This window comes from Bos indicus, chromosome 5 (assembly GCF_029378745.1).
Source record: "Bos indicus isolate NIAB-ARS_2022 breed Sahiwal x Tharparkar chromosome 5, NIAB-ARS_B.indTharparkar_mat_pri_1.0, whole genome shotgun sequence".
Taxonomy (NCBI): domain Eukaryota; kingdom Metazoa; phylum Chordata; class Mammalia; order Artiodactyla; family Bovidae; genus Bos; species Bos indicus.
The window spans coordinates 100,439,583-100,456,300 of record NC_091764.1 but is presented as its reverse complement, the minus strand read 5'-3'; the positions used below and the strand labels follow the sequence as shown (position 1 = coordinate 100,456,300).

Sequence of the window (16,718 nt, the reverse complement as noted above, 5' to 3'; positions counted from 1 at the left end):
GTGGTTTAAATGGTTGAAGGAGATGGTGCATGTCCAAAATATTATAAGTATGCAATATTATTTTAATAACATCATTTGAATAAATCATAAAAATCTTTATTTTTGCTATTTCCAAGTAGGTGAATACCTCTCTCATCTTTTTCATTCTTAGCTCTAATCATTTGTGTATTTACAAGAACAAATTGCTCTTTATATTCCCTGGGCTTTGTCAACTCCACTAGTGTATTTTTAAAAGCTACATTTGTTAGGTATTCTGCTAGATGATCTAAATCCAAAGATTAAAACAAAGTTATCCTTGATATTTACAAAGATAACTTTAGTATTCATATAGTAAGTAAAAGGATATAAAAATTCATACAGTAACTGAATGATATTGGAGTCAACCTTTAGCTTTTTACTCTGCTGTTTTAGTTAACACCATAAAATCTATTCTATAATGTTATTATTTCCTTTCTTTCAGGGCTTCCCTAGTAGCTCAGCTGGTAAAGAATCCACCTGCAATGCAGGAGACCCCAGGTGGATTCCTGGGTCAGGAAGATCTGCTGGGGAGGTAATAGGCTACCCACTCCAGTATTCTTGGGCTTCCTGGTGGCTCAGCTGGTAAAGAACCTGCCTGCAATGTGGGTGACCTGGGTTGGGAAGATCCCCTGCAGTAGGCAACAGCTACCTACTCCAGTATTCTGGCCTGGAGAATTCCATGGGCTGTAAAGTTCATGGTGTCGCAAAGAGTAATATTGGGATCTGAATGATATTGGGGTCAACCTTTAGCTTTTACTCTGCTTTTTTAAATTAACACCATAAATTCTATTGCTGTAATATTATGGTTTCCTTTCCTTTAAAGCTTCTATCATTTTTCTTCACTTCTTTTCCATATTCTGTCCCTGCTGCTGCTGCTGCTAAGTCACTTCAGTGGTGTCCGACTCTGTGTGACCCCATAGACGGCAGCCCACCAGGCTCCTCTGTCCATGGGATTCTCCAGGCAAGAACACTGGAGTGGGTTGCCATTTCCTCCTCCAATGCATGAAAGTGAAAAGTCAAAGTGAAGTCACTCAGTCGTGTCCGACTGCTAGTGACCCCATGGACTGCAGCCTATCAGGCTCCTCCGTCCATGGGATTTTCCAGGCAAGAATACTGGAGTGGGGTGCCATTGCTTTCCCCCCTTAATCTCTTACAGCCCCTTGAAGAATAGTCTTGAAGGATCCTTCCTTTAATTCCAAACTTCTCTTTTTTCCCTAGCAATTCTTTTGGCAATACACTTGGCCCTCAACCACTTAGTTTGCTGATTCATATCTACTTACCACACATGCTGATCTAAATTATTATTTTTTTGTGCAAAATTTCAAACAAATCACGAAAGCATATTTGAAAAAATTTTAGGTGAACCACAGTCTTCAAAATACTTCAGAGAAATGCCATAAGCATTGTTTGAGAGGAAGTAAGCTGCCAGGAAAGGAAGAGATTGTGGTTATCCTTCCATAGTTGTTTTTCTTTGATGTAGAAAAGAATAACTTAGAAATTTGCACATAACTCTTGGCCAAAATTAACCTAAGTGTGTCTAGAATTCAAAGCATAGAATAATCTCTATTCTGTTACAGTGGAAATAATATTTTTGCTCATATAAAAAGCCAAGCCCACCACTTGTACTTTAGAATCCATCTCCTCTTGATTTTTCTGAAAACATTACTTTTGCAATTATTTATCTTCCACCCTTTTTTGCAGTATTGATTTTTATCTTTTCACTGATTCATTTCCATCATAAAAAAAAGCAACCTAAAGGAACAAAAACCCCCATGCTCTAAGGTCCACCATATTTAAAATAAAATAATTTCCCTTGATTATATATTTTCCTCTAGCTATTATTCCATTATTCCTTCATTATTCTTAGTATATTTGTCAAAAGATTTGGCTAAATACACACTCTCAAATTCCTCATTTTCTGTTGTTTTTAAACTCATTCCATTCTCTTCTCTTCACAAAACCATTTCTGATCAATATCACTAGGGACTTCCACATTGCCAAGTTAATGGCCATTTAACTATCCCTGTATTTCTTGACCTCTCAGCATCCTTTGACATAGTTTGCCACCTGTTGCTTAATAAAAACTTTCTTCTCTGTGTTTCCAAACACATCTCTTTCTTTTTTCTCTGACAACCTCAGCTACCCTTTCTTAATCTCACTTACTGGCTTCCTCTCTCTTTTAGCTCTAAATGTTGGAGTTTCTCAAGGACAGTACTTAGCACTGTAAGTACACTATTTGAGTGAGCTCATTCTGCTTCATATATAGTTCTTTTTCTTGAGTTACAGGTACAAATATCTAAATGCACATTAGGCATTTCCATTTGGATGTCTAATAGGCATCTCAGACTTATGTCCAAAATCAGATCACTCTTTTTCCAAATACAACTCCTCGTTTCTTTCCTCTTGTCTTCTTGATTTTAGACAAAAGTTATATTTAATTTCTCTTGTTACACATTCAGTCTTCTCTTGTGGCTCAGAGGGTAAAGAATCTGCCGGCAATGTGAGAAATTGGGTTCGATCCCTGGGTGGGGAAGATCCCCTGGAGAAAGGAATGGCAACCCACTTCAGTATTCTTGCTGGAGAATTCCATGGGCAGAGGAGCCTGGCAGGCTACAGTTCCTGGAGTCATAAAGAGTTGGACTCGATTGGGTGACTAACACACAGAAACATACATGACACATTCAGTCCTTCTGTAATTTCCTTGGCTTTTTCTCAAAAATAAATTCCAAAGATAAGAATAACTGTATCATATAGAAAAATACCATTATTATACTTCTATATGTGAGATGCAGTGAGTAGTTAGAGGGAAATCTGTGTCATGAAATGGATACACTCAAAAATAAGTAAGTAAGATCTAAAATCAGCTTTAAATTCCCGTTAGGAAACTAGACAAGGGAGAATATTTTAAACCTAAAAGACACAGAAAAAAAGAAATAGTAAATATTTGAGCAGAAATAAATGAAACAGGAAAACAATAGAGAAAATCAGGGAAACCAAAAGCTGGTTTCAATAAGATTCATCAAGAAACTTGGTATCAATAAGATTCATCAAACTCCAATCAGGATAAGAAGAAAAGAGAGAAGAGAGAAATTATCAATATCAGAAATAAGAGCTTTCATGGCAATAAAAATGTAACCTAGATATACCAGAGATAATTTTATTCCCACAAATTTGATAACAGATAAAATGTGTCAATTCCTGGAAATACACAAATTATAAAAATTCGTACAGGGAGAAATAGATAAATTGAATAGTCCACATCTATTGAAGTAATTGAGTCAATTACTAGTATATTTCCAAACCATAAAAAAAAAAAAAAAAAAAACAAAGCCAAATGATATCACTGGTGAATTCTACTAAAGTTGTAAGAAAGATGTAGTACCAATTCTCCACAATCTCATAAAGGAAATAGAAACAGAGAAAACACCTCCTGAGAAGACATTCTATGAAGCCAACATTACTGAAAGTAGAATAAAGACATTAAAAGAAAATAAAACCGCAGATTTACATCTCTCATGAACACACCAACAAAACAGTTAAAAAAAAAAAAAAAGCTTTGCAAATTAAATCCAAAAATCTACAAAGGAAGCATACATCATGGACAGTTGGGTTTTATTTCAGGTTTGCAAAGCAGGTTCAACATTCAAAAATCAATAAATATAATCCAATCAATAAGCTGAGGAGAAAAAGCATGTAATCAAGTCAGCTGGAAGAAAAAAAAAGTGACAAAGTCAATACCCATAAGCACTCTGAGCAAATAAAAAGCTTGATAAACAACACTTATTTAAAAATCTACTGTTAACATCATGTTTCATGGTGAGGTAGTTTTCCTTTTAAGCTCAAGAAAAAGGCAAGATGTCTACTCTTACCTCTCTTATTCAGCATTGTATTAGAAATCCTACCTCATGCAAGAAAATCAAGAAATAAAAGGCATACAGATTAGAAAACAAAAACTAAAACTATTTCTTTTAGCAGATGATGTAACTGTCCTGTTAGAGAACCCAAAAGAATCAAGATAAAAAATTCTTGGAACTAAGAAGTGAGCAGAGAACATTTGCAAGGTTTAAGGTTAATAAATAAAAAGTTAATTTCATACATATATACCAGCAACGAACAACTTGAATTTAACATTTAAAAATCCCATTTACAATAGCATCAAAAATTGAAATATTTAGATATAAATCAAGCAAAATACGTACAGAATCTATATGTGGAAAACTATAAAGCACTGATAAAATGAATGACATCAAAGGAGATTTAGATCAATGGAGAGATATTTCATGTTCACATATTGGAAGATTCATTACTGTAAAGATGTTGATTCCTTCTGACTTTATCTATAGACTGTAATGACAAATAAATCTCTTCAAACTTTTTCATAGAGATCGACAAACTAATTCCAATTATGTAGGAAGACAAAAAGTTCTAGACCAGTCAACACAATGCTGAGGAAGAAGAGCAAAATTGAAGGACTCACAGTACTTGATTTCAAGACTTACTATAAAGCCAAAGTAACCAAGACAACGTGGTATTGGTGAACATACAGACATATAGATCAACAGAACAAAATGAAATCCCCCCGAACAAATGCCTTATAATACAGTCAACTCATTTTTGAGAAAGACACAAATACAATTGAATTGAAAAAGGAATGGGCTCCATTTAAAATAAAAACTTCTGTTCTGTTAAAGACACTTTTATGTCACAAAACAGTAAAAATTTTTTTGCAAAATATGAATCTCATAAAAGGACTTGCAGTCAGTGTAAATAATTCAATGCTCAACAAAAACTGGCCAAACAACTCAATCAAAAAATTGGTAAAAGATTTGAAAAGACACTTCACCCAAGAAGATATGAAAATGGAAAGAGCACATGAAAAGATACACCTGTTGCTAGGGAAATGCAAACTAAAATAACAATGAACTTCCACTAGACACCTGCTAGGATGCTAAAATCAAAAGTCCTGACAATACCAATTGCTGATGAGGATGGGAAGCAACAGGGACTCATTCTTTGCTGGTGGAAATGCAAAGACATTCAAATTGAAAGACAACTGACTTTTTTTTTTTTAAATAAAACTAAGTATAGTCTATCATATGATTAAGCAACTACCATTCTAGGTATTTACAAACTGATTTGAAAACTTGTATCCACAAAAAACTGCACATGAATGTTTATGGCAGATTGATTTATAATTGCCCCAAACTGGAAGCAGTCAAGATGTCTTTCAATAGGTGAATGAGTGTACAAACTATGGTACTCAGATGATGGAAAGAGCGATAAAAAAGAATGAGCTATCCAGCCACAAAAATATATAGATAAATCTGAAATGCATATTTCATATTAAAAGACATTAGTCTGAAAATGCTCTATTTTACATAATTTCATTGATGTGTTATATGGATAAAGCAAAACTGTAAAGAAGGTAAATATTGTCAAGGTTTGCATGAAAAGTAAGGTTGAAAAGTGAAAGACAGGGGATATTTCAGGGCAATGAAGCTTTATTCTGCATGATATTGTAATGGTGTATTCATTACATTATGCTTTAGTCAAAACCCATGAAACTCACAGAATTTTATGGCAGAAAGAGTGAATTTTAATGTACACAAATTAAAAAGATCATGAAGTCTACTCTGTAAAATGGACAAGTGTTTTACTTGTTTAGGATGGGTGAGAATGGGTGTGGGTCTCCTATGACATGGAGGTAGAGTAAAAGTCACCACGAGGGGATACCAGGCATCTAATGAAACCCCTACAACTATCCCATTACCTAGAATTAATAGTGATGTTTGCATTGAATGGATGTCCTACAAAGGCATGATTGTAGCAAACTGTGAGAAGCATCCACCACTGTTTAGAGGGATTTTTCTGGTGAAAACTTCCTGAGCACCTGTGAATCATTGTAGACTACCATGCTCTTATCTGGTGCCTACTTACTGACTTCTCAGCCCAGAAAAACTGGGTGTCAAGTTCATGAGACATTAGTAAGGTTTTCCCTATGGTGAACGAGTGATCACTGGTTGAATGGCTACAAAAGGAAAAAAGTAACCCTTCTTCTGCTGCTGCTTAGCAATATGACATCTTTAGTTGAAAATTCTTAGTGGAATATGGCAGATATAGTTATTGACAAAGAGAAAAGCCAATGCTATATTTTAATGGTTTTTGGTATCATTTCCTTTTCTGTAACAGATTATAGGAGTAAGATGCACTGATGCTGTGAAGAGAACAAACTGTTTCAAGCCTGATGTACAGCTGCCAGGAGTAGGCTAACATTACAGTCATTCAAGATGGGACAGGAAAACATCAGCACAGCACTGGTGTTAAAGGGGAAGTAAGAAAAACCCTGAATGGGTTAAAATGGCATATAGAAGAAGAACCAAATGCAACACCATCACAGGTACTTCAAAGAATTGTCCATCATGATGAAGAGGTCCTGTTATTCAGACCAGAAATTCAATAATAGGGACAGTAAATAGAATTCAAAACAGACACAGACTTCCAAACCTAACTTCATTGCATGTAATTAAAATCTCAGAGGAGTATAAAGTGACAAGATATGGGGATTTTTATGCATGATTCCAGTGCTCAAAAATCACCAAAAAATTCTTATTTATAGTAATGCAACTTAAGACAATATTTGATATTTCAGTGCCAGTATACATATTCAGTGATGACATCTTCAAGATGACCCCAACAGAGTTCACTCAGTTATTCACTGTGCATGGAGTAGCACTGGGTTTTTCTGTGTTGTTGAATTATGCACTAACAATGAAAAAGTAAGAAGACACAGATATGTATATGAGAAAGTACTTGTGTTTGCACAGGAAATAAATCTCAACATTGTGGGATAAATCACTGTGCATGATGGGTTCTGAGATGGCAAATACAAATACAACTTGACTATACCAGATGAACAAGGAAAAGGATGCTTGTTTTATTTGTCACAATCACTGTGGCAAAAAAATCTTGTTTGGGAGAGCATATGAGCATATCACTATAGTTATTAATAGCCAACACACTAAGTGTTCATCCATGCAGTTTGGAGTTCTATTTCTGCCCTTAGAAGACATAAATGAAATTTTAAATACATTACGGAGAAGGCAGAAGAAAAATTAGATGACTTAGTGGATTATGTTTAGAAAGTATGAGTCTATGGAAGCAAGGCAGAGGCAGAAGAAGATCAAAAGCTCCAAGAGTTCCACCAGAAACTTGGAATGTTTACATATCAGTACTAAATGGCAACCACAAAGTGAACAACAGAAAGTTGGAATTGCAAATTTCAACAGCTGATGGTAGTTCATCATTCTTCAATTTGGAAATTTATTGAAGTGTTAAAGGTGAATAGCAAAACAATGAAAAATGATCGCCCAGATTCTTTGTATTCACACTTGAATATGGCCACCAACAGATAACATTGTCACAAAGATGGTGACAAAATTTGTATATACAAAATTATTAACAGATACTGCAAATATAAAACCAAAAACCAGGTCCATATACACTTGAGAGCAACCACTTATTGACTTAAAAGTAACCCTGCCAAACTTCACGGTAAGAAAGAATAAACATGAAATCCATAACTGGCAATGAATTACAATAAAAATAACTCAAAAAACATTTCAATGAAGTTAATGTTTGTATTATTTAATGAATCATGGACCAAATGTCTCAATGGATGTTTTTGACAGGACCAAATGTCTTGTGAGGGATAAAGTATGTATACTAGAATTGAAAAATTAAGGAAGTTACTGGTGATGCTGATAACCATGATTCTCACTATTGAAGTGGGAGGTTGTAGAAATGCAAAGGAAGAGATTAGCACAATCCATGTTGTAACATATTCGATTTGGCAGCATCAGCATAAACTTGTGAGCCAACTGAAAAGCTCCCGATGGTCAAAGATTGAACCATGTGAACAAGAAAATAAAGTAACATTAGATTGTCCCTCAAGACATAAAATGAATGTGAATGACTTTCATTGATATAAATGACTGAATGAATAAGTAAATGGAACACTAGTCAAACATCCTCTGCAGAATAAATCTAAATAATTTATGTAGATTGTCTCTTTTGAAAAAGTTGGAGCATAAATCTCCACTGAAGTGTAGGCTGAGCATATTGACTTCTTTCTGAAGAGTACTGTGTGGAAATGGGGAAAAGTGAGTAATTTTGCAGTAGTTAAACCTGATGAACACCATTGTAGTCAAATGACCAAAGTCACCCTCATTAGTTATGTTGATAAAAGTACCCTTCATCAGATGTGCTAAGAATGATTACTTATCCCTGTGGTCTTCCTCCAAAACCTATGTGCATCAGTCATTCTGTCATGTCTCGTGTGACCTCACGGACTGTAGCCCACCAGGCTCCTCTATTCATGAGATTCTCCAGGCAAGAATACCGGAATGTTGCTGTTCCCTTCTCCAGGGGATCTTCCTGACCCAGGGATCAAAACGTAGATTTCCTGCATTGCAGGCAGATTCTTTACCATCTGAGCTACCAGGGAAGCCCTCTGAAAATATATGACCTATTATAATGATGAGAAAAACATCAGACTACCTCAGCTTAGGAGCATTTTGGAAAATATCTAATCAACATTCCTCAAAACTGTCAAAATTCAAAAAAAGAAAAAAGTGAGAAACTATCACAGTAGAGATATCCTAAGCAGATGTCAGAACTAAATGTATTGTGGTACCCTGAATGGGATGTATCCTTGAATATAAAAAGGTCTTAGGTAAATACTAAGGAAGAGGTACTGGACAAAAAGTGAATAAAGTATAGACTTTAATTAAAATAATATATTAATATTGACCCATTAGTTCTGACAGATGTACTAATGCAACATGTTAATAATAGAGGAGGTGGAGTGTTGGGTATATGGTAACTCTGTAGTGACATCACAACTCTTCTGTAAATAATGAAACCATCTTGAAAGAAAACATTTATTTAAATAATGAAGTTCCTCTCACTCTTCAACCATATCCTTTGTGGTTTCACAGCTCTAGGCTTTGTTTCAGTGCCACAGCTTGTAGGCACTGACTGCTTTTAATCAAGTGATGTCTCTCTTTCCATCTCATTCAAAGATGGATTATTCTGTTTATAGGATGTTTGGACAGATGCAAAACACAGAGGAATCAATGACGCAGAAGCCAAGGAAACATCCCTATCATTGCCAACATATGTGGACATGCAAAGGTAAGAATCCATAACCTTCCACGAGGCCACAGATTATACAGCTAGAATTTTCTATTGGTTTTTTAGTCTTAGATTTTTAATGAGAACTTTTAAGAACTACAACTGGAGTCTATTATTCAGAAAATTCATAATCTTATTCTGAAATAATCAGTTTACATACATGTCTCCCCATTAGACTGTGCAGTTTTCTATTTCTGCAACCCTTCTATTCAGTCTAGTTTCTGGCATATAATTATATGTTTATAAATATTGTTTAATTGAAAGTAATGAATCAGATCTGACTTGACCTATGTTGAAAATTAAGAAAGTATTATAATGCTTATTTTGTTGAAGCAATGTTATAAAGACTGGCATCTGAGTTTTGCTTCATGAACTGATATAAATATATAACTGTTAAAATATTAAAAAAATATTTCAAACAAAATTTAGAAAGATGGACGGCTATAATACTTAATTTTGCTTATGTTTCTACTTTAGACAGTAATTTTTAATATAATTCAATTCTTTTGATACTTTTGATATATTTTTCCCTTTTGGGATATATTTTTCCTTCCTGGGTGTCAATCCCACTGAATATTATCTATTTCCAGTCCAGATGTACATAAAGGTAAATGACAAATTTTAGTGGAAATATTTTGACTACTTGATTGTCTAATAACCACCCATTTGATTATTATGTGAATTATAGTTTTGGAACAGAAGTGTTAACGTAAGAATAATATTCTTTCACTAATACTGGTGAATTCTACAGAGTACTTTGGTGGTTGGTAGTGAGAATGGGGGGAAATGTTGAAATGATTACAAAATTCTAGTGATACTAATAAGTTCTGGTGATAACAGTTCTGGGGGTATAATGTACAACATGATGACTATAGATATCAATTCTGTGCCATATACTAGAAAGCAGCAGTGAATGTGCATCATCAAAGTTATCACCACATCTGCACACAAAATGATAACTATGTGAAATGAGGACTGCATTACTATGGTTGAACCCAAGTGTCCTGCACACATCTCCTGCATTGTAGGCAGATTCTTTACTGCTGACCCACCAGGGAAGCCCTAATCACAGCCCAATGTATGTGTATGTCAAATTGCCCTGTTATAAACTTTAAACAAAGTGTGATATGTCAATTATATCTTAATCAAGCTGAAAAAATTTAAAAAACAATGAAGTAAATAATTAAAAAACAAAACAAACAAACAAACAAAAAAACAGAAAAATATTTAATTATTAGATAAAGCATACTGGTGTCTTAGACTTCCCTGATGGCTCAGCAGTAAAGAATCTACCTGCAGTGCAGGAGATGCAGGAGATGTGAGTTCAATTCCTGGGTCAGGAAAATCCCCTGGAAAAGGAAATAGCAACCCACTCCAGTATTCTTGCCTGGAAAATTCTATGGACAGAGCAGTCTGGCGTTCTACAGTCCATAGTGTTGCAAAAAGTGAAACATGACTGGGCACACACACGCAATTGATTCATCTCTTATTTTGAATTGATAAAACCAGTTCTTTAAAGATAACTAAATATGTGTTCATGGTAACAGAATATGTATAGAGATTGTAGATTTCTTTCCATCACATTAAGACAATGTGTACTCTCAAAAGTTTGACATTTGTATTGTCAAGTACAAGCTGGCACTTGTCATCCACCTCCACAAGAATTAAATCATGTGTTGCTGCAGCTGCTGCTTTTCAACACATCCCCAAAAGAGTCTGGGGGTAGAGAGCAGAGTGCACACATCTCCTCTGTGCTTGAGTGACAAGTCTTTGGATAGTTAAATACTTTCACGATCCAATTTTATGAGCCCAATTCTTGTATTTCTCCATAGCTAGAAAAACTCTAAAATCTGTCACGGTGAGATGACTGTTTCTGTGATTAGCAAAGCTTCACAAGAATAGCAGAAATCTTTTGGAAAAAATACATGCTTGATTGTACACATTCCACCTTCACCAAAATCATTTATGTACTGACCTTCCCCTTGCCTCTTTGGAGCAACTTTTCAGAGCCATCTGAAATGCTCTCTCCCAGGCTGCAGTCCTCATTTTGCCCCAAAGGAAACTTAACTTGTAACTCTCTAATGTAGTGCATTTTTTAAAGTCAACGGTTTGACTTATTTTCAAGTTTGTTTTAAGTGCTTAAATGTTTCAGAAAGAAAAATTAATCATTACAGATAACCCCAAATGTCCCAAATGGCATCAGACTGCTCTGAGACTGACCAGCATTGCCGTGGTTACACTTGTTGCCACAGTGATAGGACTAACTGTTTGGGGTGAGTAAATTAAAGCTACACATTCAACTATAGAGATTAATATGTTTCCTTTGGAGTTGTTTTTTTCTTTTTAGACATTTCTCTAACTTTTTCAGAATCATTGTTCACATTTACCTAATATTCTCTTTCAATATTGTTTTATTTATGTTGGTATTAAATGACAAGGTTGATAATTTCATTAATTATTAATCATTTCCCCCTATATAGAGCAGGTAATAAATGTGATTTATACTCTGCTAGAAATTTTGTAATTAATTGGCAAACTGTGGGTTTGACAGTCACAATTTGCTGAAGTTTTATGTTTTGGCAAAAGCACTTTGTTGAAAAAGATTTGCACAATGTGAGAGTTGGGAATTAAGTTTTATTTGGGGCAGAAGGAAGACTGACTCCTGGAAGGTCGTGATTCAGATAGCTCTGAGAAGCTGCTCCAAGGAGGAGGGAGGGGAGAAGCTAGATTATACAGAAGTTTTGCAACAAAGGGTGGGTAATCTGAACACCAAAATATTATTGTTAATCAAAGAAAATCAGATATCTCAAGTTAAGGAATTTGGCACTTGTTTATATATGGGAAGATGCAAGAGTCTGGGCTCACTGAAATCATTCCTTTCATATGCATCTCAGCTATCTGGGGCCTATATCCTGTGTTTTCACATCCTGAGCTTCTTTGGGGCTCACTCTCACAGGGAGTGGCTGCCATCTGATGGCGGTTAAATAGCAGGCATTCTCCTTGCTGAGTTCCCTTAGAGCTCACAGGCTCACTTTGGAGGGCTGCAATCGCTGATGATGGTGACATCCTTGTTTACTGATAAGGAAATACTTCATTTCTCAGTTGGTAAATAATGTAGGTTTGACAGTCCCAATCTATGAACTGAGGTTTTATATTTTGGTGAAAGTACTTAATTTTATGAAAGCTGATTTGGGAGAATGGCATTGAAACATGTGTAATATCATATATGAAACGAATTGCCAGTCCACGTTGGATGCAGCATACAGGATGCTTGGGCCTGGTGCATTGGGATGACCCAGAGGGATGCTACGGGGAGGGCGATGAGAGGGGGGTTCAGGATGGGAAACACGTGTATATCCGTGGCAGATTCATGTTGATGTATGGCAAAACCAGTACAACATTGTAAAGTAATTAGTCTCCAATTAAAATAAATAAATTTATAATAAAAAAAAAACTTACGGAGTTTACATATGACAATATTTTGAAGTTTTGACAAAATTTATCAGCTGTTTAAAAATTTAAGGCTGAGTTAAATTTAAGATTTATTGTAAAATGAGCTCTACTTCAACAAGAGCTACAGTCTTACCTATTATTGTTTCCATTTGCTGCATCCTATTACATGTTAGGAGTTGTGACAAATATCTTACATTTACTAACTTTCAGCCTTCCATCAACTCTAAGTTAATTAAATATGTCCCCTTTTTATATATGAAGAACCTGAGGAAAAGAGAAGCTACATCACTAGTTCAAAATCACACAGAATTCTAACCTATTATACCAAACAGAACCGTTCAACTTCAGCTTCTTCAGCGTTACTGGTTGGGGCATAGACTTGGGTTACTGTGATATTGAATGGTTTGCCTTGGAAACAAACAAATCATTCTGTCGTTTTTGGGATTGAATCCAAGTACTGCATTTCGGAGTCTTTTGTTGACCATGATGGCTACTCCATTTCTTCTAAGGGATTCTTGCCCTCAGTAGTAGATATAATGGTCATCTGAGTTAAATTCACCCATTCCAGTCCATTTTAGTTCTCTGATTCCTAGAATGTCGACATTCACTCTTGCCATCTCCTGTTTGACCACTTCCAATTTGCCTTGATTCATAGACCTAACATTCCATGTTCCTATGCAACATTTCTCTTTACAGTATTGGGCCTTGCTTCTATCACCAGTCACATCCACAACTGTGTATTGTTTTTGCTTTGGCTCCATCCCTTCATTCTTTCTGGAGTTATTTCTCTACTGATCTCCAGTAGCATATTGGGTACCTACCGACCTGGGGAGTTTCTCTTTCAGTATCCTATCATTTTGCCTTTACATACTGTTCATGGGGTTCTCAAGGCAAGAATATTGAAATGGTTTGCATTCCCTTCTCCAGTGGACCACATTCTGTCAGATCTCTCCACCATGACCCATCCGTCTTGGGTGGCCCCACATGGCATGGCTTAGTTTCATTGAGTTAGACAAGGCTATGGTCCATGTGATTAGATTGGCTAGTTTTCTGTGAGCATGGTTTCAGTGTGTCTGCCCTCTGATGCCCTCTTGCAACACCTACCATCTTGCTTGGGTTTCTCTTACCTTGGAGGAGGGGTATCTCCTCACCGCTGCCCCTCCTGACCTTGAAGGTAGAGTAGCTCCTCTGGGGTCTCCTGCGCCCACGCAGCCACCACTCCTTGGATGCGGGGTAGCTGCTCTTGGCTGCTCCTGCGCCATCGCAGCCTGGCACTCTCGGCTACCGCCCCTGACCTCGGATGTGGGGTAGCTCCTCTTGGCCCTGCTTCTGCGAGGTCCGTCACAGCCGGCAGGCTTCTGCCGCACGGTCCGTACAAGACCTTTTAGAACTAACACCCAAAAGATGTCCTCTTCATTATAGAGGACTGGAATGCAAAAGTAGGAAGTCAAGAAACACCTGGAGTAATAGAAAAATTTGGCCTTGGAATACGGAATGAAGCAGGGCAAAGGCTAGTAGTGTTTTGCCAAGAACATGCATTGGTCATAGCAAACACCCTCTTCCAACAACACAAGGGAAGACTCTACACATGAACATCATCAGATGGTCATCATTGAAATCAGACTGATTGTATTCTTTGCAGCCAAAGATTGAGAAGCTCTATACAGTGAGCAAAAACAAGACCAGGAGCTGACTGTGGCTCAGACAATGAACTCCTTATTGCCAAATTCAGACTTAAATTGAAGAAAATAGGGAAAACCACTAGACCATTCAGGTGTGACCTAAATCAAGTCCCTTATGATTATACAGTGGAAGTGAGAAATAGATTTAAGGGACTAGATCTGATAGAATGCCTGATGAACTATGGACAGAGGTCCATGACATTGTACAGGAGACAGGGATCAAGACCATCCCCATGGAAAAGAAATGCAAAAAAGCAAAATGGCTGTCTGGGGAGGCCTTGCAAATAGCTGTGAAAAGAAGAGAAGCAAAAAGCAAAGGAGAAAAGGAAAGATATAACAATATAAATGCAGAGTTCCAAAGAATAGCAAGAAGAGAAAATAAAGTTTTCCTCAGTGATCAATGCAAAGAAATAGAGGAAAACAACAGAATGGGAAAGACTAGAGATCTCTTCAAGAAAATTAGAGATACCAAGGGAACATTTCATGCAAAGATGGGCTTGATAAAGGACAGAAATGATATGGACCTAACAGAAGCAGAAGATATTAAGAAGAGGTGGCAAGAATACACCAAAGAACTGTACAAAAAACATCTTCATGACCCAGATAATCACGATGGTGTGATCACTCACCTAGAACCAGACATCCTGGAATGTGAAGTTAAGTGGGCCTTAGAAAGCATCACTATGAACAGAGCTAATGGAGGTGATGGAATTCCAGCTGAGCTATTTCAAATCCTGAAAGAAGATGCTGTGAAAGTGCTGCACTCAATATGCCAACAAATTTGGAAAACTCAGCAGTGGCCACAGGACTGGAAAAGGCCAGTTTTCATTCCAATCCCAAAGAAAGGCAATGCCAAAGAATGCTCAAACTACTGCACAACTGCACTTATCTCACACGCTAGTAAAGTAATGCTCAAAATTCTCCAAGCCAGGCTTCAGCAATACGTGAACCATGAACTTCCAGATGTTCAAGCTGATTTTAGAAAAGACAGAGGAACCAGAGATCAAATTGCCAACATCAGCTGGATCATGCAAAAAGCAAGAGAGTTCCAGAAAAACATCTATTTCTGCCTTATTGACTATGCCAAAGCCTTTGACTGTGTGGATCACAATAAACTGTGGAAAATTCTGAAAGAGATGGGAATACCAGACCACCTGACCTGCCTCTTGAGAAACCTACATGCGGGTCAGGAAGCAAGAGTTGACTATGCCAAAGCCTTTGACTGTGTGGATCACAATAAACTGTGGAAAATGCTGAAAGAGATGGGAATACCAGACCACCTGACCTGCCTCTTGAGAAACCTATATGAGGGTCAGGAAGCAAGCAGTCTGTTATTATGGAACAACAGACTGGTTCCAAATAGGAAAAGGACTGCATCAAGGCTGTATATTGTCACCCTGCTTATTTAACTTATATGCAGAGTACATCATGAGAAATGTTGGGCTGGAAGAAGCACAAGCTGAAATCAAGATTGCCGGGAGAAATATCAATAACCTCAGATATGCAGATGACACCACCCTTATGGCAGAAAGTGAAGAGGAACTAAAAAACCTCTTGATGAAAGTGAAAGAGGAGATTGAAAAAGTTGGCTCAAAGCTCAACTTTCAGAAATCGAAGATCATGGCATCTGGTTCCATCACTTTATGGGAAATAGATGGGGAAACAGTGGAAACAGTGTCAGACTTTATTTTGGGGGCTCCAAAATCACTGCAGATGGTGATTGCAGCTGTGAAATTAAAAGACGCTTACTCCTTGGAAGGAAAGTTATGAACAACCTAGATAGCATATTCAAAAACAGAGACATTACTTTGCCTAGAAAGGTCCGTCTAGTTAAGGCTATAGTTTTTCCAGTGGTCATGTGTGGATGTGAGAGTTGGACTGTGAAGAAAGCTGAGCATTGAAGAACTGATGCTCTTGAGCTCTGGTGTTGGAAAGACTCTTAAGAGTCCCTTGGATTGTAAGGAGATCCAACCAGTCCATTCTAAAGGAGATTGGTGCTGGGTGTTCTTTGGAAGGACTGATGCTAAAGCTGAAACTCCAGTACTTTGGCCACCTCATGTGAAGAGTTGACTCATTGGAAAAGACTCTGATGCTGGGAGGGATTGGGGGCAGGAGGAAAAGGGGACGACAGAGGATGAGATGGCTGGATGGCATCATCGACTCGATGGACGTGAGTTTGAGTGAACTCTGGGAGTTGGTGATGAACAGGGAGGCCTGCTATGCTGCAGTTCATGTGGTCACAAAGAGTCAGACACGACTGAGCAACTCACTGAACTGAACTGACACCAAATAGGTGCAAATGTAAATATATATTTTTAAAAATTTTTATTATTTAGATAACTTTTTTTGTTGTTTCTACTTACATTTTCCTAA

The 16,718-nt window shown here is 36.9% G+C and overlaps 1 protein-coding gene across 8 annotated transcripts in view; it reads left to right on the top strand.

The window, feature by feature from the left end:
- The first annotated feature begins 372 nt into the window (after positions 1-372).
- LOC109558832 (killer cell lectin-like receptor subfamily F member 2) overlaps positions 373-16,718 on the top strand; it is a 41,689-nt gene continuing 25,343 nt past the window's right edge. For 2 of the 8 annotated variants that reach the window (XM_070790171.1, XM_070790172.1), the window contains exons 1-2: positions 8,992-9,210; positions 11,385-11,483. In XM_070790171.1, the coding sequence (XP_070646272.1) occupies positions 9,072-9,210; positions 11,385-11,483 (238 nt within the window). In that variant the 5' untranslated portion in view covers positions 8,992-9,071. Of the gene's footprint in view, positions 551-6,207; positions 6,416-8,989; positions 9,211-11,384; positions 11,484-16,718 lie in introns of those variants that run through there. The other 6 variants (XR_011566756.1, XM_019960147.2, XM_070790168.1 and 3 more) reach the window with 5 other exon arrangements.